Source organism: Mugil cephalus, chromosome 5 (genome assembly GCF_022458985.1).
Source record: "Mugil cephalus isolate CIBA_MC_2020 chromosome 5, CIBA_Mcephalus_1.1, whole genome shotgun sequence".
Lineage (NCBI taxonomy): Eukaryota > Metazoa > Chordata > Actinopteri > Mugiliformes > Mugilidae > Mugil > Mugil cephalus.
In genome coordinates, this window is record NC_061774.1 from 14,469,888 (window position 1) to 14,495,344 (window position 25,457).

Consider the following 25,457-nt stretch of genomic DNA (forward strand, 5'->3'; position numbering starts at 1 on the left):
CCAAGCCCCCCCCCCCCTCCTCCTCCTCCTCCCCCCCCTCGTGCCTCTTCTCTCCACTGTGCTCAGCTCCTTGTCTCTTTCCCTCTGCCTCTCTGTGTCTATTCGTAGCATTCCTTAACTCTTCCTCATACCTTTCTCTTGCTGGATGTGTCTGCAGTTTTGCCCCTGTACCTCTGAGTGCGTGTGTGTGTGTATGTGTGTGTGTCTCTTCCTCCGCAGCATGTCCATCAGCCATCTCATTATGGCTGTCTGTTTTTACATCCCTTTGCCTCATTAGGCACCACACACAGCCACTGAGGACAGCAGGCCTCAACTCCAGTGCCAATTTACCCCTCTCTCTCTCTCTCTCTCTCCGGCTTTGTGTGTGTGTGTGTGTGTGTGTGTGTGTGGAAGTAGAGTGCTCTCTGCATCTCCCTTGTCACGCATTACCTTGTTTCCTTGCATTAGGCTCTTTCCATCCTTTGCATCGTCTTCATCTCTTGTTCATCTGTGCTCATGGGAAACTGAGTTCCTTGCCCTCAGCTAACCCTTTCTCTTGATTTGGCTTCCTTCTCCTCTCTCTTAGTCGTTTTTGTCGCCGGCATGCTTAAGTCTAATGCCCTATCACTCATTTTTTAACTCATATATCAGACTGCTTTATAAGCAGTCGCGAGAACATTTCAACAGTTTTCTCAGTTATGTTCAATGCAACAATGTAGTAGTTCCCACATGCTTAGTGGATTGTCACCTACACATGCAACCAACAAACGCGTTGTTCTTTTCTCTCTAAATGAATAAATACACTACATTGATTTGGATTTCTTCATACAGCTTCTCTTCAAATTCAGTGTCCATTTTGATCACACATCACACATCTCATGACAAACTGTATGTCTGTGGGACCTCCTGGGACCATCGCATACTCAATGATGCAGAAGTTTAACTTGGCTTCAGGAAGTCCCCTAGAAATAGTCTGAGATAGAGAAAAAAAACACTTTGAACATCACTTTTCTGCCTTTGGACAGAAATTGTCTGTTCCTGCATGCTGGAACGTGTGAATGCCTATTTCTGTAATCCTTACTTTGACATTATGTGTACATTTGTAAGCACGGACTTAAGAATGTATAAAGCGTGATTAAATTATGTGTTACCAGTCATTTTGTTGCAACTTACTGCTTGCTTACATCCTATTAAAGGTGTTCTCAACTCATTTTTGCTCTTGTGTTTCTTCGACACCAGGTGAATGAGATCTACCATGACCAGTCTTTGGGAGCAAAAATCAACGTGGTGCTGGTACGGATTATAATGCTGGGCTACGGCAAGGTAAGACCTGATAAAACAAAACAAAAAAAAAAAACACTTACTGAAGAGCTGCTCGAGTTGCAAATCCAGGAAAGTTGAATCCCCGTCTCTCTACGAGCTCTATCTTTGATACTGGGATTTCAGTAGCTTTAAGTACCAACAGTGAGCGCAGCCAAGCCCTACACTCAGAATCATAAACAAACGCGCACACATGCACAGTCATCAGTACACGCAAATGCCCGAAGCCTGTTATTCCAGTGGACTGAGCAAAAGAGGAACTAAAAGCATGCAGCGTCCCAGGGGAGTGTTTTCAAGTCGCACGCCTTCACAGTTCAGCACCAAAGCACACAGAAACTCTGCCCGTTATGCAATCAGCGTTCCTCCCAATGGACTGCAGCACAGAATCATGGGAAGTCCAGGCAAAGATAAACAATCAATGATAGCCCTCCCTCATTCATAAAGAGAGAGAGAAAGAGACCGGACAATGGGGGTAGCATCCTTTTCTTCTTGGCTGTAACTCTATCTGTATGACAGTGCTGAGGGGAAAGAGACAGATAAAGCAGGATATGGCAGGAACGGAGAAGGGCAGGGATTACCCCGACGGATGATTCAATGAGTTTATTGCTGGATAGGTGCTCTGTGATACACTTATGCTGCTTTAGCCTTATCTCTTCCTCTCCTCTCTCTGCATGTCTATAGTCCCAGTGGAACTCTGGACTCTGGAAACGCACACTCACACGCTCTCTCACTCTCACGCACACACACAGTACACCACATTGGTCATTCTGGGCCAGCCCCTGTGCAGCTTCAGCCCAAGCTCGGGCTGTCCATCATTCCCAATTACCGTGGCAACAGAGCTGCGCCCAGACAGCCTGCAGATTGGCTATGTGACCCTGGATGCGAGCGAACCCACACGCCCACACTTCACACACCCACTCCCGACACAACATTTACACGCGACTCGCCATCTCAAAGACCTGTTTAGAGATCATAATAATGCACGGGAACGTGCACAGAAGCAACTGATGTGCGTGGAAAAAAAGAAAAAAAAAACCTCACACATGCACGGTGCGCTCAGTCTGGGGGGTGTTTGTGCACAGTACAGACATAACACTTCATCATGTGTGCAGAGGCAGGCCATATGTCTTTAGTGCAGCTCAGTCACACTACACAAGCTCACTGTTTGATTCAGCTGTGCATTGTGCGTGTGTGAAAAGGAAGTAGGGGAAATAATAATAGTGAGGCAGGGGAGCTCAAGCAGAGACCCTAACCAAGACGACCATGAGAGATGAAGGAACTGCAGGCATCTTTGTTGGCTTTACCAGTTATATAGACAATAAACAAATATTATTAAGCAACCCTTTATTTATTTTCATATTCATTATTGACGTCATAAATTTAGGATCCTATTATTATTGTGTACTGTGCATCCCTGTGCATGTGTGTTTCTGGGTGCGAGTGTGTTACACACCTCAGCAATTTGCAAGAGCAGCTGACAATATACAGTATGCAACATATAACATTGTGACACTGCCCCCTACAGGTTGGGATCGAATCAGTATGAGAAGCATATTTAGCTCCCTGTTTTGCATCGTTTTTACACTCTCTCGCCCTTTGTGTATGTGTGTGTGTCTGTTGTCCCAGTCCATGAGTCTCATTGAGCTGGGGAACCCGTCTCAGAGTCTGGAGAACGTGTGTCGCTGGGCCTTCCTGCAGCAGAAGGAAGACACGAGGGACGCCGAGTATCACGACCACGCCATCTTCCTCACGCGACAGGAATTTGGTCCCACGGGCATGCAGGGTATTAGTTTTCATAAGCTGTTAAACATACATACATTAAGTGTGCATAAGAGTCATAAGTATGCACGCGTAGAAAACTCCCCACTTCCTTCCTTTTCCCCTTTTAGCCGCACAGTGCACCGTGAGTTTGCTGGTTGGTGGTTTTCTGTGCAGCAGAGTACAGGCTAACGCTCAGGCCCAGGGGAGAGGCCTCTAAAGGCAGTGGCCTAGCTATCCAGAAGCCCTTCAGCTGCCCTTGGGCTCAGCCTTCAGTAGCAGAAAATCAATAGACAGCGAAGGGCCAGCCACAGCTCCACAATTAAAGGCAGTACAGGACAGACAAGCACACAGGGAGTTGGAGATTGGCATATGTAGAGGTGGAAGTCCACGGTTTAGGGTAGGGATTAGACACACAAACACAATTTTTCTTTACTTTGTGTGCATCGCGCACACACGCATGTATGTTTGACTGACGTGACTTGCTGTTAAACCTGATCTGTGCTTGTAGTATGAGGAGTTAAACTGAGGCATCGAATGGTGATCACCAAACAATGTTGCTGCTGTTATTGAGTTCAAGAAAATCTATAGAGATTGAATAATTGCGAAGCTTAAAAAAAGAATGAATAAGTGCATGTTTTTAGTGTAGTGTAGTAGATTAGTGTGCATATAGCATAAAATGTTTTTAAAAAATGCATTAAACCGAGCATAAATGGCTCCTTTGTGCTTTTTTTGCATTGTGTATTTTTTCAGTACAGTCAGTCTTATGCAGTTTATATTTCTGCATCAATTTGACCCCCTCCCAGGCCCTACGCAGACTCTAACATCACAGACCGCAAGAGCTGCGATTCCGTTGTAGTATTTTCCGGCTGCTCCTCCGTCTCCGCAGTTTTCGAATCGATTGTTTTGTATCAATAACGATGGAACGCATGGAGGAAAGGTTAATGAGGAGGTTCAGAGATCCAAACATTTGTGTGGCTCGTCTTCAGGGAAATTTCTGCAAAAGTTTCAGCCGCACACTGTTTAAAGTGAAGCAGGAAGTAGAAACAGAAATGAGCCCGACTGACGAGTGCACAAGTTTAAATGGCTAGCACAAAGCATAGGCTTACATGCGTAGGTTACGCCATTGAGTCTACGTACTGTTATCTTTAAGCTTGTCTTTCTCTCTGGTTGCTAAGGTTACGCTCCAGTGACTGGCATGTGCCATCCAGTGAGGAGCTGCACTCTGAACCATGAGGACGGTTTCTCATCTGCCTTTGTGGTGGCGCACGAGACCGGACACGTGTAAGTTCATGGCCATGGTGACAATGCGCTCAAGCCACTTAAAGATTCATTAGGGTTTTGGTGCAAAATGCCCAATGACTATATTGTGAGTCGCCACAGACTGCCTCCTTTATTTCTTGCTCTTCTCATTCCATATGTTTTCAATCTATCCCACCGGGTTCATCTCCACTCCCGTCCTTTCTGTCTCTTTTTGTGTAGGCTCGGGATGGAGCACGATGGCCAGGGAAACCGCTGTGGAGACGAGGTGCACATGGGCAGCATCATGGCTCCACTGGTGCAAGCTGCCTTTCACCGCTTTCACTGGTCCAGATGTAGCATGCAGGAGCTGGGACGCTACCTTCAGTGAGACACACACACACGCACACGCACACGCACACACACACACACACACACACACAAAGAGATCACTTTGATTGTATAGGCTTTTAAAGGTCAATACTGACATCGGTGTTTCCAGTTTGCTTCTAGTTGGTTTGTTGCTGTGTTTTAGTTGTTATTATCCCCAAAAAATATTACTTTGCAAAATGCTTAAAAGTTACAGCTTAATAAACCTTTTCCAATCACTACTGGCTACATTTTCTTTAATTACTTTTCTGATGGGATCTGTAAACAATACATTAACAGAAACATCAAAACTTGTGTTTAAGCTTTTATTTTTATAGATTAACTGAGAAAATAACATTAGAGTCATTGCTAATAAACGTATTCTTAGTTGCTACAGCCATGCTCTGACATTTTGGTCAGTCAATGGAGACCTTGTTTGACTCCTCATGCAGCTCCTATGACTGTCTCCGTGACGACCCCTTTGACCACAACTGGCCGTCGCTGCCTCAACTTCCTGGTTTGCACTACTCCATGAATGAGCAATGTCGTTTTGACTTCGGTGTGGGCTACACAATGTGCACCGCGGTAAGAGATCTCCATAGTCCTCCATTCATTCAGCTAGTTGACTAACACCTACTAACCTAAAGGCAGCTACATCTACTACTACAACCTTCGAATCGCTGTGAAGGAGTTTTGGAATTTGGGCTAAACTCACTTTGAAGTCAGTGTGTCCACTTAATTCAGAATTTCACTGTGATATATATACTGTATACGTGTGTGTATATATATATATATATATATATACATACAGGCTACATTTTCTTGGGTGCTCTGAAGGTTTTCCTCAATAACTGATCTTAGTACTGACGTCTATCTCTGATCTACATTGTAATGGACTGAGAGTCACACATACACAGCTATTCACATTCTTCTGATGTCCTCTGTTTCCTCTCCCGGCCTCTGGTGGGATTGACATCTTGCTTAAAAGCAGGTAATTGGTTTTGATAGCTTTTTCTTTCTTTTTTTTTTATTTTTTATTAATGTTAACGATACAGAAACAGTTTATTCATTATAACACAGCAGTTCCCTTGACACCACAGTGCCTTTACATGAACCTGTCACAAACAGTATTTTGAAAACACAAAACCCAGCACACAGTAGAGGAGCTTCACCCAGCTGCAGCATCTTGCCATCTTTACCTACCCCAAGTAACCCCCCTCCCTCCCTCCCCCCTCACCTGCTCCATGACTGTGAAGCCACTGTGGCACGTTGTTGAGAAGCTGTTGCTTGATTGACTAGGGGCTTGTTTCGGGGGCTTTGCACACATTGCTAGATCACCCTCTATTCTCTTGTCAAACTCATTCCCCTCAGCTACAAAAGGCGGGCCAGTCAGGAACGCAGGTAAGGTGACCCCACCTCCCGGAAGACATGACTGTGGCCCGTCGTTTATTTTCTCTGATTTTCGTTTCCTATTTGTCCTCTAAAGTTGTAACCGTCTGTAATGTTGCTCCTTACTTTTTTTATTTATTTTTATTTTTTTTTACTGTACTACTTTGTTTCTCTATTCTACCCACCGTCATGTTTTGGATGTTAGTCTGCAGGATTCTAAAACGCTCACATTTTTGCAAGAAAGCGGCAACAAAATCCTTCAAAAAGACTTGGTTCAGTGGCTGCGGCGCAGTCCAGCTGTTGAACGCTAACCTGAGTCTTCTCCTGCAAATCTGTGTTAAATCACTGGCGGCAGGAAGAGCCTCACTACATTGGCACTCTCATGGCTATAAATGGGTGGAAAAGGTTGGGGAAGATGTCTTTCCCATCTAAGAGAAAGAGCTTCGCCAGAACAGAGGCTGTTTTCCATGTTTCAGCTTTTAGGATCCTCCAGTCTGATGTAACTGGCGATTACCTACCACAGTCCAGCCATTGATTGCGATTTGCCCCCTGACCTGTAAAGGTCCCCGGGGGTCATGGTGGGTAGAGACGTTTGTGTAAAGGAGGGAGGAGGGCACGCCCCCCGTCAGACACTGGACTGCAGGTTGTTTTGAGGGTATCCTCATTATGGTTCATATCGGACAAGGAGGAGAATTTGGTCCTTGATCCATGTCCAGGGGCATTTTAGAGGTCTCTGAGACCTCACCTTTTGACTTCTCAACCTCACGCCCTCTGACCTCCCTTGTGACGCAATTAAACCATAGGCTGTCTCATTACGAGAGTCGTGTCTCTCTCAATCATCCATCGATTTAGTTTGCATGAGTGGCTGTGTGTTTCTCAGTGGAGAGTAGTGTCCAGTGCAGTGAATCAGCAAAAGGTCGGTGTTGTTATCGTTGGGTATAAAACTGTCGTGGCTATTGTTGTTGTGATATTTCTCTTCCCATCTCTAATTCATTTCCTTTATTCAGTGTTAAGTCTCATCTCAGCTTTCTCATTTTGTTACCTAGTGCGCGAAATTCTGTGTTCGGGCTTCCGGTTGTAAGAGGGAGTGTCTCTCTGTGTCCCACAGTATCGCACATTTGACCCATGCAAGCAGCTGTGGTGCAGCCACCCAGACAATCCGTTCTTCTGCAAGACCAAGAAAGGGCCGCCTATCGACGGAACCATGTGTGGGAACGGGAAGGTATTTATACACAACTGCGCTGGACGCTGCCGCAAACGAATAATTCGATTGTCCGCTTTGTCCAAATAACAGATTTCTCTTGTATATTTTTTTGCAAATTGCAGCACTGCTTTAAAGGCCACTGCATCTGGCTGACTCCTGACATCATAAAGCAGGATGGGAACTGGGGTCCCTGGAGTGAGTTTGGGCAGTGCACCCGCACCTGCGGTGGAGGAGTTCAGTTTCGCACACGCAACTGTGACAGTCCAAGGTATTAAAACTACTTATGTAAAGAAGAGAAATCGCAGGTTTGCAGACTGCGGCCAACAAAATTCAGCTCTAATGGAGCTTAAAAGCAGGCGTTTGATAAATGTTGCACTGACTCCCAATATGATAATGAAATGGACTCAGTTAGCTCTGTTAATGCAGATCGACAATTTGTGCAAGTGGTAACTGCACACGATTTCAAATAAAAGCTGGTGTGTTTCACAAGCGAAACACGAACCCGTGTCTACAGGTCTAAACATTCTTGTGCCCTTTGCCCCCCCCCACCCCCTCCCTCCCCCCAGACCAGCCAACGGAGGCCGGACCTGTGTTGGGGCGACCTACCAGTTCCAGATGTGCAACACCAACGAGTGCGACGACATCTACAGTGACCCCCGAGAAGAGCAGTGCAACGCTTGGGAACCTCGCTATGAACACAGCAACAAGCACAAGTGGCTGCCTTACGAACACCCAGACCGTGAGTGCACGCTCGGATGAGGAGCACTTTGGTTGAGATACTGTGAGAATGACAAACCTTAAACGATGATAATACATACTGTAGAAGCCGTTAATATGAAGTTAAGCTTGAGAGCGGAAGCAACCACTTTTTTGAAGGCATCTGGCTTTTAGAGGGTTTATATATATATGTGTATAGGTTGCGTTCGGTTATGGTCACTGACATCTGGCTGTCCTGCTGAGTTTGAGGTATGACTACGCCCTTCCATAAAAACAAGCCATGTCTTTGAAACTCTCTTTAAAAACAATCTTCTTTGAACTTGGTGTCTTCTCATTCCCCACCCATTCGCTGATGTCATTCGAACCTTACTAGCGTTCCCTCTTCCCCCACATTTGTTTTCTGTCCAGTTGGGACATATGGACAAACTATTAGACTGGCAGCGCTATCAACAAAGTGCTAAGATTATAAGGCTCTTAATTTCAGTTTTTAAATTTATTAACACCCTGCACTTCGTCTCCAAATAGAGACGTCGCTGTCCTCTTGATTTGCGTTGAATTATCAGCCCAGTAAAGGGCAGCCCTTGAGAAAAGCGTTAAGCTGTCTGCTTATCTAAAGGGAGGTCGCGCCACGCAAAGTCAGCTGAGAGGGACCGTTCTGATTTTGGAATGCCATAATTTTCGTCAAAGCTTTCACCACCACAAATTACTTTTCCGTGTCTGTGCGAGCACATGTGCACCTGATTGTGTGTGTGTGAGAGATTGGGGAGGGAGGGAGGGGGGAGATGTGGAGGAGAATTTGAATTCCATTTAAAGTCTGTCATCTCCTGTGTTCCAGATAGTGTGAGGAAAGAAAAAAAAAAAGCAGTAAATTGTTAGTTTTATGCCTCAGTTTCCTGAGTCAAGTGATCCACTTTAAAGAATAAAAAGAAACATCTACTGTGAGGCCGGTTCACTTAGAACCTCATCTAACTCTTTCTTCTCACAAAGAGTGTAAAACGACCCTTTAATGACCGTTCAGTCGACAATTTGGAACTACAGAGAAACTCAAAACCTTGGGGGGGGGGGGGGGTAAAATCTTCGGTTGATTCAACATTTTTTATACATTTTTTAATTTTCCCCCACAAATTAAAATTTCTATATATACACATTAACATGGATCCAACATATTTTAGTGAAGGGATAGCTTAATACTGAATGCAAAATGATAATAATAAGAATGTATATCTAGAAATAGCACTAGACCAAGTTTAATATAGAACACATATAGTAGGTGGGGGGGTCCCTACTTAATCTCTCCATCAGTGTGGGGGTGTGGAAAAGCGACCCCTGGTCTAAAATGTTAATTTGTTTGTATTTTAAACTGCTACAGCCTCAAAGGATGTACAGTGTGTCTTAAGACTATAGACTACATATTCAACTTACTTGAATAAGTTCCACATCTCTGTGACGTTTGAGGCCTTCGCATTTGTTATCGTGCGGCAGAGGAGCCTTCATCTAGATCTCTGAAAAAGTATTTCACACTGTACATTATTTGTGCGCCTTCTCAGCTTAACGTGGCAGGAACGTGCTTTCGCCACATAATGGAATTCAGCAGCTTATTGGTGTCAAAGCTCCATAAGACGAGGTCCCTGGATTGTGGCCACGTGTAATGATGGTGATGAAGTGGGAGTGTGCATTCTCACTGGGATGAACTGCCAGGTTTTGTCTCTGGGGGCTCACGTAGTTGTAGTATGACTCACTCATAGAGACACAATGAGACACTGTGTCATGCTAACTCACGGGAAGCTCATTCAGAACACACACACTAACAAAAAAAATCACGTGTTTGTTGCAAACATCAAATCATCAAGATGTATTGGAAGCATGACACGCTGACAGTAGCTTAAATTGTCGTTATCGTTCTGAACGCGGCTTTGTGATCGTTCCCCAGCTAACAAACGCTGCAACCTGCATTGCCAGTCCAAGGAGACGCGGGATGTGGTCTTCATGCAGAGGATGGTCCTGGATGGCACGCGCTGCTCATACAAGGACCCACACAGTGTATGTGTGCGCGGGGAGTGCGAGGTGAGTGGGGTTAGGTCCCGACAGCTGCATGTGTTCAGACCCGCACGGGATAAACTTTCCATGCTCTCATTATCAGAAAATGGGCTGTGACGGCGTGGTCGGCTCCTCAAAGCAGGAGGACAAGTGTGGAGTGTGTGGAGGCGACAACTCCAGCTGCAAAACCTTCAAAGACACGATCACGCGCACTGCCAAGAAGCAAGGTAAACACACGAACGGCCACAGTGAACTTTATTTAAATCTAAACTCAGCCCGTTAGCGCACTGCCTACACTGTAACTATCAGTCTGGCAAGTGGAGAAGAAATTGTTGGCCGGTGTCCTTTGTTTATAGACTGGACTGTCTGTTGTTATGTTTAATTAAACATCGCCCTCTAGAGGAAGATTTGCAAAATTGACCCTAAATTCTCGTGAGCTGCGTGCACTTGTATCCAACTTGTGGATTGCCAAGAAGTTACGACGTTATGAGGTGATGTTTTTAAACATAAATGCGAAACTTGATGTCGGGAAGATTACAGCTACATTATTACAGCAATATTTCCCAGAACCGGATGTTTCTTCTGGATGGAATTATTCAACACTGCAGGGATTTAACTTGTGAGAAAGGGATATTTGGATCAAATGAGTAAGAGCTCTTTACTGGATTAGCTCAGGCTTTTATTCAGGAAACTGTAAAATGAGCTATTTTTGGGCTGATTCTGAAACCACAAACCAGATGTGTGTCCCATTTCAGGTTTCCTCAAAGTTCTTGAAATCCCCCAAGGGGCGAGACACTTACTGATCCAAGAGCTGAAGCCGACCTCACACGTTCTAGGTATTTCACTCCCTACCTTGTTTTTCTTTTTTATATATATATATATATACATCAGTTTTCGCATTTGTATGTTACACAGGTATATTCAGTTCACATTCTCACCTCTTTACAGCTGTTAAAAACGTGGCATCGGGACTGTTCTTCTTAAATGGGGAAAGCGAGTGCTCACAGTCTCATGCCCCACAGTCTCACTCGGTCATAGAAAAGGGTACAGAGTGGGAATATGAGAACGACAACAACAAAGAGACCCTGCAGACCACTGGCCCTCTCAGACACGGAATACTTATCATGGTAAACAATTACTTTAAATTCACTATGTATATTTTCTGAATCAAAATCCCCTCACACTCGTCGATTTTATTGCGTTTTTTTTTTTTTTCGTTTTGTAGATGAAATTACATGGGGATGAGGACGTGAATTTGTCCTACAAGTACATGATGAACATGGACAGTGACTGTGGCATTCAGAACAACATGGTGGTGGAGGACAGCGCCTACGAATGGGCCCCAAAGACATGGTCAATCTGCTCCAAACCTTGCGGTGGAGGTAAAAAAAATAAATAAATTAAAAAAAAAGAGCATGACAGAGAAAATGTTGAAGCCACTTTTTTCGTATTGTTCCCATTTCTTACATTTCCCCCCCATCCTCCTCACACTGCAGGGAGGCAGTACCAGCGGTACGGCTGCAGAAGAAAAGTTGACAGCAAGATGGTTAATAAAAGCTTCTGTAACAGGTCCAACATGAAACCGAGAGCTGAAACAAGAGACTGTAATCAAAAGCCCTGCCCTCCACCCGTGTACGTATCACAACAGAATCTATAAATAGTATATTTTTCTGAATTCAGATTGCCCTGTTTCTCCCCCCGTTTGTGTTTGTTTGCCTCCGCATTTTGACATTTTGAAATGGCCTCAGAACCCCTGTTTTGTCCCTCCCCTGTAATATTCTACAGCTGGGTGACGGGGGAGTGGCAGAACTGCAGCAAACCGTGCGGAAAGACGGGGATGCAGGTCCGCTCAGTCAGCTGTGTCCAGCCCTCCGATGACAACACCACACGCTCCATCCACAACAAACACTGCAACGACTACCGCCCCGAGTCGCGCAGACCCTGCAACCGACACCCCTGCCCCACCCAGTGGAGAGTTGGCCCGTGGTCGCAGGTACGCAGGCCAAACAGAAGAATGGAGAATTATATTTAGTTTGGATGGAAATACTTTTCGTCAGACGATGGAGGTTTTAGATCAGTTTCCTCGGAACTCTGTTCTTGGCAGACTCGACAGGCCTCTGAGAAACAGATCAGCGGTCCTAGCTGTTACTGCTTACACGATGTTCATGGACTTTACACGACTTTGTACCGCTTTTAATTTTGTGAATGTTTTTATCAATATTTACCGGGGTTTTAAGGGTTGCTTTAAGTGTGTACGTGTCCTGTCTCTCCAGTGCTCGGTGACCTGTGGTAATGGGACCCAGCAGAGGCAGGCTCTATGCCACACCAGGGACAACACCATCGGCCTGTGTCTGGATAGTAAGCCAGACACCATAAGAGTCTGTCGCCTGGAACCATGTCCCAGTAAGTGTAGAGCGAGCTCTGCCTCATAAATAATCTGCTGCGTTGAAGAAGACATTGAAATGTATTCGCTCTGCCAAACCTGCCTTAATGTTTTAAACAGTGCTGTTACAAATGAGCAAACAGAACATTTAGATATGTCTGATAGAAAACACTAAAAGTAATGACTTAATGACAGCTTCCTACAGAGGACCTGACACAGACAGACACAGAACATATAAATGGTGATACTGTCAGAGGTTGGGATAATACTAGACATCTTACTGACCCTGTTACCAGCAGATAGATAAAGAAAAGTACAGACGCCATCATTAAGTTCCCTAAACCAGGGTCTTCAACGTTTTTCAGGCCAAGGATCCACAAACTGACGGAGAGATTAAGTTGGAACCCCCTACCTACTCTATTAAAACTGGCCTAGTGCTTTTTATAAATACACATTATTGTTATCACTCTGCATTCACTATTAAGCGACGCCTTATCCCTTTACTAAAATATGTTGGATCCCTGTCAATGTGTATTTAAAGAAATGTAAATTTGTAGGGAAAAATTAAAAAATCTTAAAAAAAACAAAACAAAGATTTTGCGACCCCCTCTGCAGTACCTCCACAGAACCCCTAGGGCCCCCTTTTTGAAGACCACAGGTGTCAAACATATGGCCCGCGGGCCAAAAGCTGCCCGCCAGAGGGTCTAATCTGAGCATGAATTTGCAAAGATTTGCGAAAATTACATAGAAGATTGCAATTTCTCAATGAAGATAACTGTTTACCCTAATTTGTCCAGTGTTTTAGTAAGAGAAGACCCCAGACTTAACAGCAGACAAAAATGTGCCCAAATTGCACTTATTTTTCATTATTTTTAAGGTAACAAGATGTGAACAGTTTCCTAATTTACCTGTTCTTCTTGGCACTTAAACACATGAAAAAAAATCTGGAGTTGTCTTTTCTTATAGGTTATTATTCTGTTATGTTACTGGTTCCGGCCCACTTGAGAAATGGGTTTGACACCTATGTCCTAAACACTTCCACAGTGCTTTAACAATGCCGTCGCTCTCTCCTCGTGTCTCCGCAGAGGGCTCGTCAGACCTCAACAAGAACGGAAACATCCTGATCCAGTGGCTGTCTCGCCCCAACCCCAACTTCCCGAAGATTTCCTCACGTAAAACCTCCCTCTATAGCTCCCAGCCTGGCCTCCACAGCGGCAGCCGCAGCTGCATGTCTGTCCTCTGCTGGGCCCTGCCCATCTCTGTCCTCCTGTCTCTGCAGGGACGGCCCCGGCTGGCCCCCTGACCTGCCCCTCCCCTACGCCTCGTGCCTGTGCCCACGCCCGTGAGCGAGCGGCAAAGCTTTCGCTTCTCTTTTGGGGGGGGATGTTGTCTCTCTCTGTGTGTCTGAGACGGCTCTGACTGGGGGGAGGTCTCTGGCTCCTGTGTGTGCTAGTTGGTTCTCTCTTGCTCTGTCTCTCTCTCTATCTCTCTCTCTCTCCTTTGTGGAGCATTGTGTTGTAACCGCTGGCCAGTTGAAAAATTCAAAAGATCAACAAAAAATTTGATGTGAAAAAGGATTTGAAGCGGCAAAGGCGAAACCGGTTTTCACTGGCACCTCCTGAGACGTGTCAAAGAGCCGTTCATGTGCGAGGGACCCCCCTCTGCATTTTGGCGGCCATGTTTTTGCGCGAGCTAGCTGCGTGTTGTCATGGGTTACCACTCCTGAGATGCAGCTGCGCTTTTTTCTTTTTGTAGCGCATTGTCAGTGTGGAGAGAAACAGGTGTGAAAATAAACAGAGAAGGTATATAAATATCTATAAAGAAAATATATATATATATATATTAAAAAAAAAATATGAAAGCTTTATTGTGAATGTGATCTGAGGACATCTTTGCTAAAGTGCTCATCCGACATCCTGGTTCCATTCGGGGATGAGAATGGCGTCTCATTCTACGTTCCATTCTCAGTTTGACAGGAACTCAGCACAGGGACAGGAAGTGACATGAGTAAACCTTTTTGAGTTTTGGGGGAGGGAACTGTGAGGGGAAGAATCTTGAAGCTAAGGATAATAAAAAAAGAAAAAATTAAAAAAAAAAAGGAAGAAAAAAAACAGGGTAGTCTGACCACTTGAGGTTGCTTCCCATTTCACCTCATCATCAGCCATCCTCTCTTTGACTGTTATACAAAAGTTCAATAAATGCAGCTTATTTGTGCTTGCAGACTTTAAACAAATACATCTATAAATATATTTGTATTTATATATACATATAAATCTAAATCTATATGAGTAACAATAATATTAATAATGTTTTACCATGAATAAGCTGTAGCTTATTTGCCTAAAACCTTTGGACTGCTATTGATCGCTTAGATCCTTGACTGTTATGTGTATTTTTTTATTGATTTTACATGAATACAGATGAATATTTAATAAAGGTAAAGTGTTTCGGGGGGAAGGGGTTAGACCTATATTATGCAGGACTTGGTCAGTTAGTTGCCTCTCCATTCTCTCAGATGGATCAGTGGTTTACTGTCGCTTCTTGTTTTCTTTAAGGATAGGATCACATTTTGTCATGCACATTTGCATCCGCCACCCGTGTGTTCGCGTATACATGTGTGCGTGTGTGCATTTTATGCGTTTGTCCACGTGTATACGTGCATGGTAGGAGTTGTGTCTTGTGCGCAGGCGTGCATGAGCGAGTAAATAAGACACCGGTCTCGTTAGTCATTGTGATTCCATGCGTGAGAGGGTGCTTCATCATTCGGGCTTGTTACACATCGCGATCAGATACAGAAATACCTCATAAACTTTGATTTGAGAGTGTCCGATGATCTCATTTTATTTTGATGAACATTAACCACATGAACAATGCCTTATCTTGGATTGAATGTAATGGCATTTATCTGTGAAAGAGATGGCTTTACTCATTCAAAGTTTAACTCGGAATAGAGGCAGCTTCAAACCAACTTAACAAACTCACACCCGCCAACCATCAAACCTACCAAGGTGACGTCGGACCAATGTCCGACTACTGGGAAGGGTTTACAAAGGGCCTAGGGTATAGACACATATGGCATCGAAAAAAAAAAAACAACAAAAAAAAAAAAAAAAAAAAAAAAAAACACTTCAGACTTGTCATTGTATTGTGATCACATATTTCTGTTGTGACTATGTAGCGAGCTATCCAAGGTTTCCTTCGGCTGGAGTTGGACTGTATGAGACCAAGCCAGACCTAGCAGTGCGATACTGTATATAACATTGGTGTTGACTGTATTTAATAATGTTCATGACTGTTATCTTCTTCTATAATATTCTATACTATGGGTAACTGTTTTGTGGCTTCACTGGCCTGCTGCGTGGGGCTGGCTAACGTTTGGCGAACGTTGAAGAAACATTCAGATGGACTACGTGCACTGCGTCTATATGCACTTTGATTTATCAGGGAAATTTTATTAATGTTTTGTAAATGTTTCATATGACACTTAATGTGCCATTCCAGTTTTTACATCATCATGGAAATTATGTATTTTATTTAAACAGCAAATATCATTTATGTACTTCATGGGTTTTTTGTTCAATCGATAAACAGATTGACTGGTTGATTTCCAAGTAATCAAGTGTTTTACCAAAGTGACTGTGAACTTGTAACTTTCGATACAGTTGAATTATTTTTCTTAAGAAAAAAAAAATATATCTATATATTGAGCAGGGGGGGAGGGGCCGTACATCTCATTGTTTCAGTTCCTGTCATTCTCAACAGCAAAGTTGTATCAATAAAAATGTTTTAAAAAGTGTGATTTTTCTCTCACCAGGAATCGTCACTGGTTAGACACTTTGTTGGAGAAAGCATTAAAAAATGGCATGGTCATTTTGTACTGCACGGTACAAAAAGCTTGCAAGTCAATTGGCATTTTTATTAGGAGGTTTAATATTTTACTGGAGAATGCTGCACATCTGAAGTGCTGCGGTCAGAATTGGATGTCAGATGTTTTGGATGAATAATTCCAGCCTGAAACACAGGAGACTGGCAACCCTTCTTTTTCCATTTCAGTTGCTCTGGACTAATCTCATGACTGCTCTTGATGTTTGAGTTTTTCTCCTCTTCCTACTCATATCCTCTGCTAATGGTCTGGCTATACTACTGTACTTTGCACGGTGTGGAGTCAACACACACACGCACACACACTCAGAGACATGCATGTATATATAGACTAACACAAAGAGAATAATACTAATGTAAGAGCACTATCTTATTGTGCACATTCTTCAACATACAAATCCATATCCCAGCAATCGCACACACACACACACACACACACTTCTTCACAGTCTCTACCCCTGACTGCGCCAAGTCTCAGCTCTCTCTTCTCTCCTTCACAGGCCAGCGTTGTCATGGAGACCGCTCTGTGTTCTGTCGTATGGAGGTGCTGAAGCGCTACTGCTCTCTACCGGACTACTGGCGCATTTGCTGCAAGTCCTGCAGCAATGTCACAGAAACTGTACCCACCTCCACCCTGAGCTCCACCCCAGTAACCAGAGTCACAGCCCCTCCATCCACCAGCATCCTGAACTCTTTCTTCACCTCCCATGAACCCACCAACGCCGCCATCACCACCATTTCTGCTTCTACCATCAATGCCTTGCCCACGACTCAACCTCCAGCCCTTACAACGACAACCTTTTATTCCACCCCAACTTCACAGAGTCCCACAGAACCGCTCACCACCCATCCACCAGATGCCACCAATGCTCCTGTTCCACATACCACCACTCCCATGCCATTCACCACGCTTTCCACAATTTTCCCCAGTCTTACTACCCACCCCATGCCTCTGCCTGCCCCAGACATAGACACAGATGCAATGTTACAGAGCACTACAAATAGCCCAACAACATCTGGTATAATAACTACCCCAGGCCAAACAACAATAACCACTCCAGCAATCACAAATCCAACAGAATATAGTACAAAACCAGACACCCTATTAAAATCCAAGCCTAAAAAGAATATTTTGCCTAAGAAAAACCCAAAAAAGGTTATCCCATTAAAGCCCAATCCAAAAAAGAATACGGCACTAAAAACTAGTCAGAAAACAAAAGTACCAACCAAGATCAATCCAAAAAAGAAAACAAACACTTCCCCAAAAAAGATAACTTTGGAATACACTACTCCTAAAACAACCACATCTTTTACATTTACTCCAGCACAGGGCACTCCCAAAAAGACTACTCCAGAAAAGTTTAGCCCCAAAAAGACTACTCCAGAAAAGGGTAGCCCCAAAAAGACTACTCCAGAAAAGGGTGGCCCCAAAAAGACTACTCCAGAAAAGTTTACTCCCAAAAAGACTACTCCAGAAAAGGTTAGTCCCAAAAAGACTACTCCAGAAAAGGTTACTCCCAAAAAGACTACTTCAGAAAAGGTTAGTCCCAAAAAGACTACTCCAGAAAAGGTTACTCCCAAAAAGACTACTTCAGAAAAGGTCAGCCCCAAAAAGACTACTCCAGAAAAGGTTACTCCCAAAAAGACTACTCCAGAAAAGTTTACTCCCAAAAAGACTACTCCAGAAAAGATTAGCCCCAAAAAGACTACTCCAGAAAAGGTTAGCCCCAAAAAGACTGCTCCAGAAAAGGATAGCCCTAAAAAGATTGCTCCAGAAAAGGGTAGCCCCAAAAAGACTACTACGGAAAAGAGTACTCCAAAAAAGACTACTCCCAAAAAGACTATTCCAGTGAACAGTATGCCTACACAAACTACTCCAGTAAATACTGTTCCCAAAAATAATGTTCCACCAAAAACGACTACCAAAAAGATGACTACTACAAATACTGCCCCCAAAAAGACTACTCCTGACAGTACTACTCCTAAAAAGGCTAATCCATCAAAAATCACTCCCAAAAAAACGACTCCCACCAATACAGCTCCCAAAAAGAGTACTCCAGGAAACACCACTCCCAAAAAGATTATTCCAATAAAGATCAATAAAGAGAGGAAAAACAAACCTTCCCCTAAAAAAGAGGCTCCACCCAAGTCTAATCCCAAAAAGAACACTGAACCAAAAACAAAAGTTCCCAAGCAATCTCAAACAAAGACAAACATCCCAAAAAAAGCAAAACCAGGACCCAAAAGTGTCCCAGGCTCACAGGCTAAGGTTGACCAGAATAAAGCCAAGAAGACTAATGGGAAAAAGAAACCACCTTCTTATTACTACACCACTCTCACTCCCTATACAAGTAAAGATCCTCCAAAAGAGGAATTTTCCTCTACTATTTCTTACAGCAATAGAGTGTATGGTACTACTCCAAGCTTGCCATTTCCTGAGTCCAGAATCAATGTCACGTACATCAGTAACAACACAGCAATCACAGATTCCTCAGAAACTCCACTGTGGTACAACAACAGCACAGACCTACCAGCCACAACACCCAGCACATTTAATGACCTTGTAACACCGACTGGAAATTTTGAGGAATTCACAATTCCAAGTGGAACCGTGCCGTACGGTGATGTCCCAATCACCAGCAGCGGTGATGTCACAGTAACCAGCGAAACCATCCTCAGTGGGGATGACATCACAGCGTCCTACAGAAACCACGGAGGGGTCAGTGACACCATGGTGCTGGATGATGGCCTCACCGTGGTGATCCCAACCATAAACGGAGAGGACATGACAGATCTGACCACCTCACCTTGGCTCGACTTGTCCGAGTACATCCCTGTGAGTGTACCTATTCCCACTGTAACCTCAGACCCTGCTACAGTCTCACCTTCCACCACGATCCATCCCACTACGACCATCTCTACTGCAAAGACTCCGAGAAGAGCAGAGGAGACCGGAGAGAACAACTCGATCGACATTTCATACAACAGGATCATTGGCGTAGACAGCGACATTTCTCAGAACAACCTGATCCCGAAGCGCCGGGTCAACCTCAGAGAACGGACCAAGAACAAACGCATTCAGGAGCTTCTAGAAGAGAAACGGAACTTTCTCCTCAGGATGAAGAGAGGCCACACAGCGCAATAGACCAAGCCTTCTCATTTCTCTTATAGAGATGAATATTTCTCCTTAAACACTCCTTAACCACGTCAAAAATAAAATGAATCTCCGTTTCAGGACAGTTGCAGGGAGAGTTTATGACAAATGTTTGAACAGTTTTTCTGAATTAAAGAAAGCCCTTTAGAGATGCATATTTGAAGAAAATGGTTCACGTATGTTAACACAATAATGAGGAACAGACAGGATGACTCTTTACAAGCTCTTCTTTGGTATTTTGGTATTGGTATTTTCTCCATTAGCATTTATGGAGCAACAAAGTCAACTACGTAGTGTCCAAATCTCCATCCGATATCACATTACAGCCCAGGACTGCAGCTTCCCCAAGGACATATTTGATCCCTTTTCAATTTCCTAATAACAGTTTCTGTAGGATTAGATGAACTGGTTTCCTTTATAAGTGGCCAACACTGAATATCGAATAAACCTGAAAGCCATATGCAAATTACAGACAATCAGGAGGTCAGTTTTCTTTTGACTTAAATGCATTGTAAACATTTTCCAAAAAGTTCCTTATCTCTCAGGAAGTTTGATGAGGGGCATTGTCAAACATGTGGTGCTTCAGTGACAAATTCTAATATCTCATGAAGCTAAGTGGTGAAACAAAGTAACTAAAGAGAAAAGTGTTTTGATTATCTTATTACAATGGTCAGTAAAATGGTGCTTTTTTGTCAGTGTTGCTACAAGCAATGTCCCTCATGCATTCATTTATCTAGGAACATACAAAAAAAAATCAAACAAAAAAATAAATAATAAAATGTGTTTATATTAACTGTATAAAAAAAGCAACTTTGAGGGTCACTTTATTGTCTTTTCTAAAAGTTTTATTGTTTGTACATCTCTAACTTGCAGCAACTGCAAAAGCAACTGCAGATTTTTTTTCTGTACAATATCTGTACATATGAAATAGAAGTTAATGTTTAATATTTATTAAAGTGCCTGTGGTATTTTGCAATTTGCCAGTGTTGTGTGCTTTCTGTTGAGATGATAAATGCCACAGTACCTTCTGTCAGACTAGAGGAATAAAACACCACCCAACTTTTGAGTGCGTGACTGCTGCAGTGATTTAAGCAGCAAAATATATCAAAAATATCAGTGGTAGCCTTCCGAGCTTTTCCTTAGGCCTCTCCCAAAACCCAAAGTAATACAAAATGTGGCACGTAGGGGGAGACAGAGCACAGCAATTCTGTTAAGTGTATTCGTCTTTGTACTCATGTAGCCCTCCGAAACTGTAAAATAACAACTTTAAGACAATATTTAGACACGTTGCCAGTGAACGTTTTAAAGGTAATCTTCCTTTGCTTTGAGCACTAATTAAGTTCAGTTCTGTTGTACTGGAGTGACATCTAACCGAACCTTAATCTAATAAAACCATTACAGTTTGCATGGATATCTGCACCAGAAATATGCCTTCCAACTGATGTCACTTGTGGCACCAATGTTAAACTGTTACAAACTCCAGCTTATTAATGGTTAAACAAAAAAAAACAAAACATGTTGATGTGCTTGCTTTCAATATGGAACGCATACCATTTAGGAAAAACAAACTGGAATTCATCTGTTTGTTTTTTGTTAGTTTTTTTTTCCAAAGCTGGCCTCAGCATTCTCAGCGTAGTGTCTACACTGCTCCTGTCACACTAATGAAAGGTTCCATTGCAATATTAGATTTTCTCATGAATCCTCAGGCTGGAGTTCATTCCTTATCAGGAGTACACGGCTGCAGATTAAAACTGCGTGGTCAATAATGCTAACTGTCGTACAGTCAGGGCATGCACATGAACAATGTAGGCCTAAATAATGCAAATGTTTTTTTTACACACACACACACACATATATATATATTTATATAAAGTCTGTCGATGTCTTCCTGTGTGGGTGGTAAAGTGAGTTCAAAATAGTGAGGAATATGTGTATACAGCTGGGTATATCCGTCGATATTTGTTAACCTTTGAGTCATTGTTCAGCTCGTTAATCTATTCAGACAAATGACTTGTTGAACTGAAAGGGCGCAGAAATGAAAAGGCTGTTTTGAAAGGGTTCAAAGCAAAGTCACATGCTGCAGAAAACAGAAACACACCAGCAGAGAAACATTCATGGGGTCTGAGTGCAATCGTCTCTAAAAGCCTTTGTGTGAAGTTTTAGTTTCCAGTAGGTTCAGTGACACCACGACACCGATTCAATAGTCTAATAGTCCTAATTTTGTTCTAGCGTAATTTTATTCCACCTCCTCCACAAGGTCAGTCTGCCATGGAGCTGCACTGACTTGCCTCGATCTTCGGTGAATCAACAATCGCTATCAGTTGAATTACGGCCCCAGTCTTCACGGTCAAACCCGACACAGGTGCATTCTGCATGCTCCCTCCCAGCTTCCTGCTCTCACTGTTTACTGAAAGTTAGCAGGTGTAGATGAGGAATTTGGACTTCTGACCCATGTTGACTTCTGTAAACACAGTACAGACCAAAGCTAAGACCCTGGAAAAAAAAGTTAAGACAGAGAAATCTTTTTGAATAACACCTTACTAACATCCTAATTACCTCATAGTCTGATATCAATGTTTTTGCTGCACTGATGCCCCTGAAACACATCATTTGTTGCAAAGCCTGTAGGATTATTTAATTTTTGATTTCCCGATGTATGAGCTCTAGATAAAATGACCTAAGATCAAAGTCTGATATATGATAGCAGTAAATATAGATTTTTTTTACAGAGTAAAAAGACTAAAGGCAAACTTTTACTGGTTTCACATCCATAATATTCTGGTTGTTATGGCGTGCAATCAATTAAAGGATGCTTCAGAAGCAAAATAATGCGTTGTGATGACATCCTCTGTCTCTGAACGCTGTAAGATTTGAGCGCGCAGGATGAACTTAAAGGAGCAGTTTCCCTGAAACAACATTAGCAGATGATTACTGATATAACACAGCGACTTTCAGTGTGTCACTGACGGGAATAACTGAATGAAAGATTTTTTTTATTATTATTATTTGTAAAACACATAAGCTTTGATATATGAATATACAGTGCATAAAAAGACTCCCTGTCACCACCATGTCTAGGATGCATCTTCTTCAGACTCTTACCAGAGGCCTGGAAGTTTGACCCTTCTGCACCCGGTACCATATCAACACTTTTATGGATTCTATAATGTGCACAGTGGTTAATATTGATGATGTGAAGGTTAAAAAAAGTTAAAACACATTGGGTACTTCTACTACTGGTCTTCCAAACTGAGAGTTTGTGTGCTTTGTGGTATATATAGAAACTCTTTCAGTTCTAGTCAAATGATTGCTGAATGAGTTCAGTGCCGTCCCTGTGCATGATTTTCTACTATCTAATCAATAAGACATTTTAGGCCATAAGAATAAGATTATGGCTTATTCTGACTTATTATGCCTTATTATATAAGAATATACATTTCTCCTTTAGTTTATCACAGATTAATGTTACATAATGTTATTGTTCTGTCCATAGAGACCAGGGTCGTGCATATGGACCTGATAGTTAAGAAGATATTCCTGATTGCTTTTAAGTCTGTCTTTTTAGGTGAGCTTCACCCAGCACCTTAGGTCTTTAGAGTTCTGCACAGAGAGCTCAGATGTTGTACCTTGATTCTGTTCGAGCCTGTCTTCCAGTTTGGGGGAACAGGCCTACTCGTTTTCCTTTAACCACTGGGACCTCTATGATCCTCATCTGTTCCAGGTTTTCCTACTTTTTCTGCTACTTCTAACTTCTCATGCTTAGTCATCCTGATGTCGAAGTCAGCTAGGTTTGTCACTTATGACAACTGCCCTCTTTGGCTCCTTGTCATCCATCACCATGTCTCGGTTGGTTGGACAGGAGCAGCTCGATAGTCTGGAACATGAAGTCCCACAGGATCTTAGCTCTGATGCCCTCGACCACTTTACTCAGCCGTGCTCTGCACAGATGTTCCTCAACATTATTCCTGCCTCTTGGTCGGCGTACACTGTCCCAGCATGTTTCTGCTGTGTGTTGGACTTTTGCCAAAAAACACTTTGTGGTTCTTTAAACTTCTACCCCCCATTTGTAGGGCTAAGAACTGGCTTTTCTTTGTATTTTTGTGTTTTTTATTTTTAGATTTAGACATTAAGGCTCTCAGTGTTGACTCAAACTCAAACTAAGTTCACGATAGAGGCCTTTAGGACAACTCCTTGTCATCAGTTCAATATGTAATCAAGCACAAAAGATGGGGTTATTAAAGTGCCCTCCAATTAATGCCGGATTACAATACTAATCAGGATTACAATCATTTATTTTGGCAATATAAACTTGACAGATGTGTGTTTTTGTAGTTTTTTTTATTTGTTTGTTTTTTTTTTTGTTCACCCTCTGTGATTTCATTATTCCGTCCACAAACACCACAAAACAGCTTGTTCCTGGAAGCAAACATCTTTCTGAGGAAACTGCCCCTCTGTGCCTCTTCAGAGGATTTCTCAGAATCCCTCTGGAAGCTCGGTGATAAAAATCAATAACCAGACTCAACGATCTCAGCCTTTCCATTTCTCCATCCTTTAGCACCAGTGCACAATGCAGCTTTTAACAGCCATTACACATTAGCCTCCCTATCAATCCAATTCTAATTGGACTTACTGGACGAGTCAGAGAGAAGGTTTGCACCAAACGTGGCCCTCCTGACTTTTGTTTTTTTTTTAATTTTGTTTGATATTTTTGTCTCTCAATTTATCAGACGTGTGTACACAGCATCCTTTAAAAAACACAAAAGATGCACCTCATTTTATTATGACTTCTCAGTAAAATATTAACGGTTACATTGTCTAAAAATATGACAGCGCTCAGTTGTCAGTCTTTCTATACATTTCACATTAGTTCCTCTAGTCTCTCGGTTGATGCTCAGCTGAAAGCCATCAGTGAACAACAGGACTGATTTGGATTAACACGCCTCCCGATAAACCGGCCATGTCTTTGCAAACGCGCACACACAAATACAAACGGCAGCACGGCCGTTCCTGAGAGTGATCTTGTGTTGCCGGGCTGATGATGCGCCTGGTGTTTGTCATTAGCAGAATGCACGTCGATGAATGTGGTCAGTGTGGTGCCTGGGAGTCTGCGGGGCATGACTGAAAACAAGTCACGTGCCGCTGAGTGAATGTGTCTTTGAAGCAAGACTAGTTCCTCGTGACTCGTCCATTAGATATCCATTAGATAAAAGGCCGGATTCTTTTTTTGGGCGAGATGCAAAGGCGGCATGGCTCGTTGGACTCGTCCGGGGGTCACGGTGCCCCCAACACACGGACACACATGCAGTTCACGAGGGTCTGAGTTATCCAGGGAATGACTCAAAAAAAATATCTGTTTTTATTTTTTACTTGTTGAGAAATATCATTAAAATGTATTTAATATTTGACATGTGTAACATATCTAGTGGCTCCTTCTTTCCTTCCTAGTTTCTTCCACTCCAAAGTTTCCCAACTGCTGTAATTTGATCACCTTTAGCTTCATGAACGTCACAACTGAACTCACCAAACTGAGAGTTCCAGTCGAGTCATATTTTAGTCGTTAGGCCCCGTTTTAAGTGAACGGAACCGTTACATTACGCACATGTCACGGCGGTCAGAAGCCCGAGTCGTGTCACGATTGATGGTTTAAAAACAAACAGTTTGCTCACGTTGCGCGGCGTCAGAGCGGCTCGTGTCGTGAGAAACGGGCTTTGAACCAAAAAAAAGGAAATCGGCTCTATTTTAAACAGTAATCAGGAACCCGGAAAGAGAAATGAAAAGCTGCCGTCATGCCACCTGTGGCCCCGATTTTCGAAGCCGAGCAATAAATAACACAAAGCCGCAGATCAGACAGTCTCCTGGTTTTTGTGACTCTCTTTACCGGCTGCTCCAAATTCGGCTTAACAGCAGCTCAAATGTTTGTTCGGTGGTGCCACTTTAGATAGATGTGTTTTTGTTTTTTTTATATATATACCATTAAGTCAGTGTGATCTCTGCTGTGGTGGTTGTCTGAGTCTTGATTAAATCTA

At 43.0% G+C, this 25,457-nt stretch overlaps 1 protein-coding gene across 2 annotated transcripts in view; it reads left to right on the forward strand.

Moving 5' to 3' along the window:
- LOC125008074 (A disintegrin and metalloproteinase with thrombospondin motifs 2-like) overlaps window positions 1-20,407 on the forward strand; it is a 110,516-nt gene extending 90,109 nt beyond the window's left edge. The window contains exons 5-23 of one of the 2 annotated variants that reach the window (XM_047585113.1): window positions 1,219-1,302; window positions 2,926-3,082; window positions 4,236-4,341; window positions 4,540-4,683; window positions 5,118-5,250; window positions 6,037-6,066; window positions 7,163-7,276; window positions 7,381-7,526; window positions 7,825-7,997; window positions 9,906-10,039; window positions 10,116-10,239; window positions 10,768-10,848; window positions 10,961-11,139; window positions 11,238-11,394; window positions 11,509-11,644; window positions 11,798-12,005; window positions 12,286-12,415; window positions 13,481-13,567; window positions 16,778-20,407. In XM_047585113.1, coding sequence (XP_047441069.1) covers window positions 1,219-1,302; window positions 2,926-3,082; window positions 4,236-4,341; window positions 4,540-4,683; window positions 5,118-5,250; window positions 6,037-6,066; window positions 7,163-7,276; window positions 7,381-7,526; window positions 7,825-7,997; window positions 9,906-10,039; window positions 10,116-10,239; window positions 10,768-10,848; window positions 10,961-11,139; window positions 11,238-11,394; window positions 11,509-11,644; window positions 11,798-12,005; window positions 12,286-12,415; window positions 13,481-13,567; window positions 16,778-19,422 — 4,968 coding nt within the window. In that variant the 3' untranslated portion in view covers window positions 19,423-20,407. The remainder of the gene's footprint in view (window positions 1-1,218; window positions 1,303-2,925; window positions 3,083-4,235; window positions 4,342-4,539; window positions 4,684-5,117; window positions 5,251-6,036; window positions 6,067-7,162; window positions 7,277-7,380; window positions 7,527-7,824; window positions 7,998-9,905; window positions 10,040-10,115; window positions 10,240-10,767; window positions 10,849-10,960; window positions 11,140-11,237; window positions 11,395-11,508; window positions 11,645-11,797; window positions 12,006-12,285; window positions 12,416-13,480; window positions 13,568-16,777) is intronic. The other variant, XM_047585114.1, reaches the window with a different exon arrangement.
- The last annotated feature ends 5,050 nt before the right edge of the window (window positions 20,408-25,457 follow it).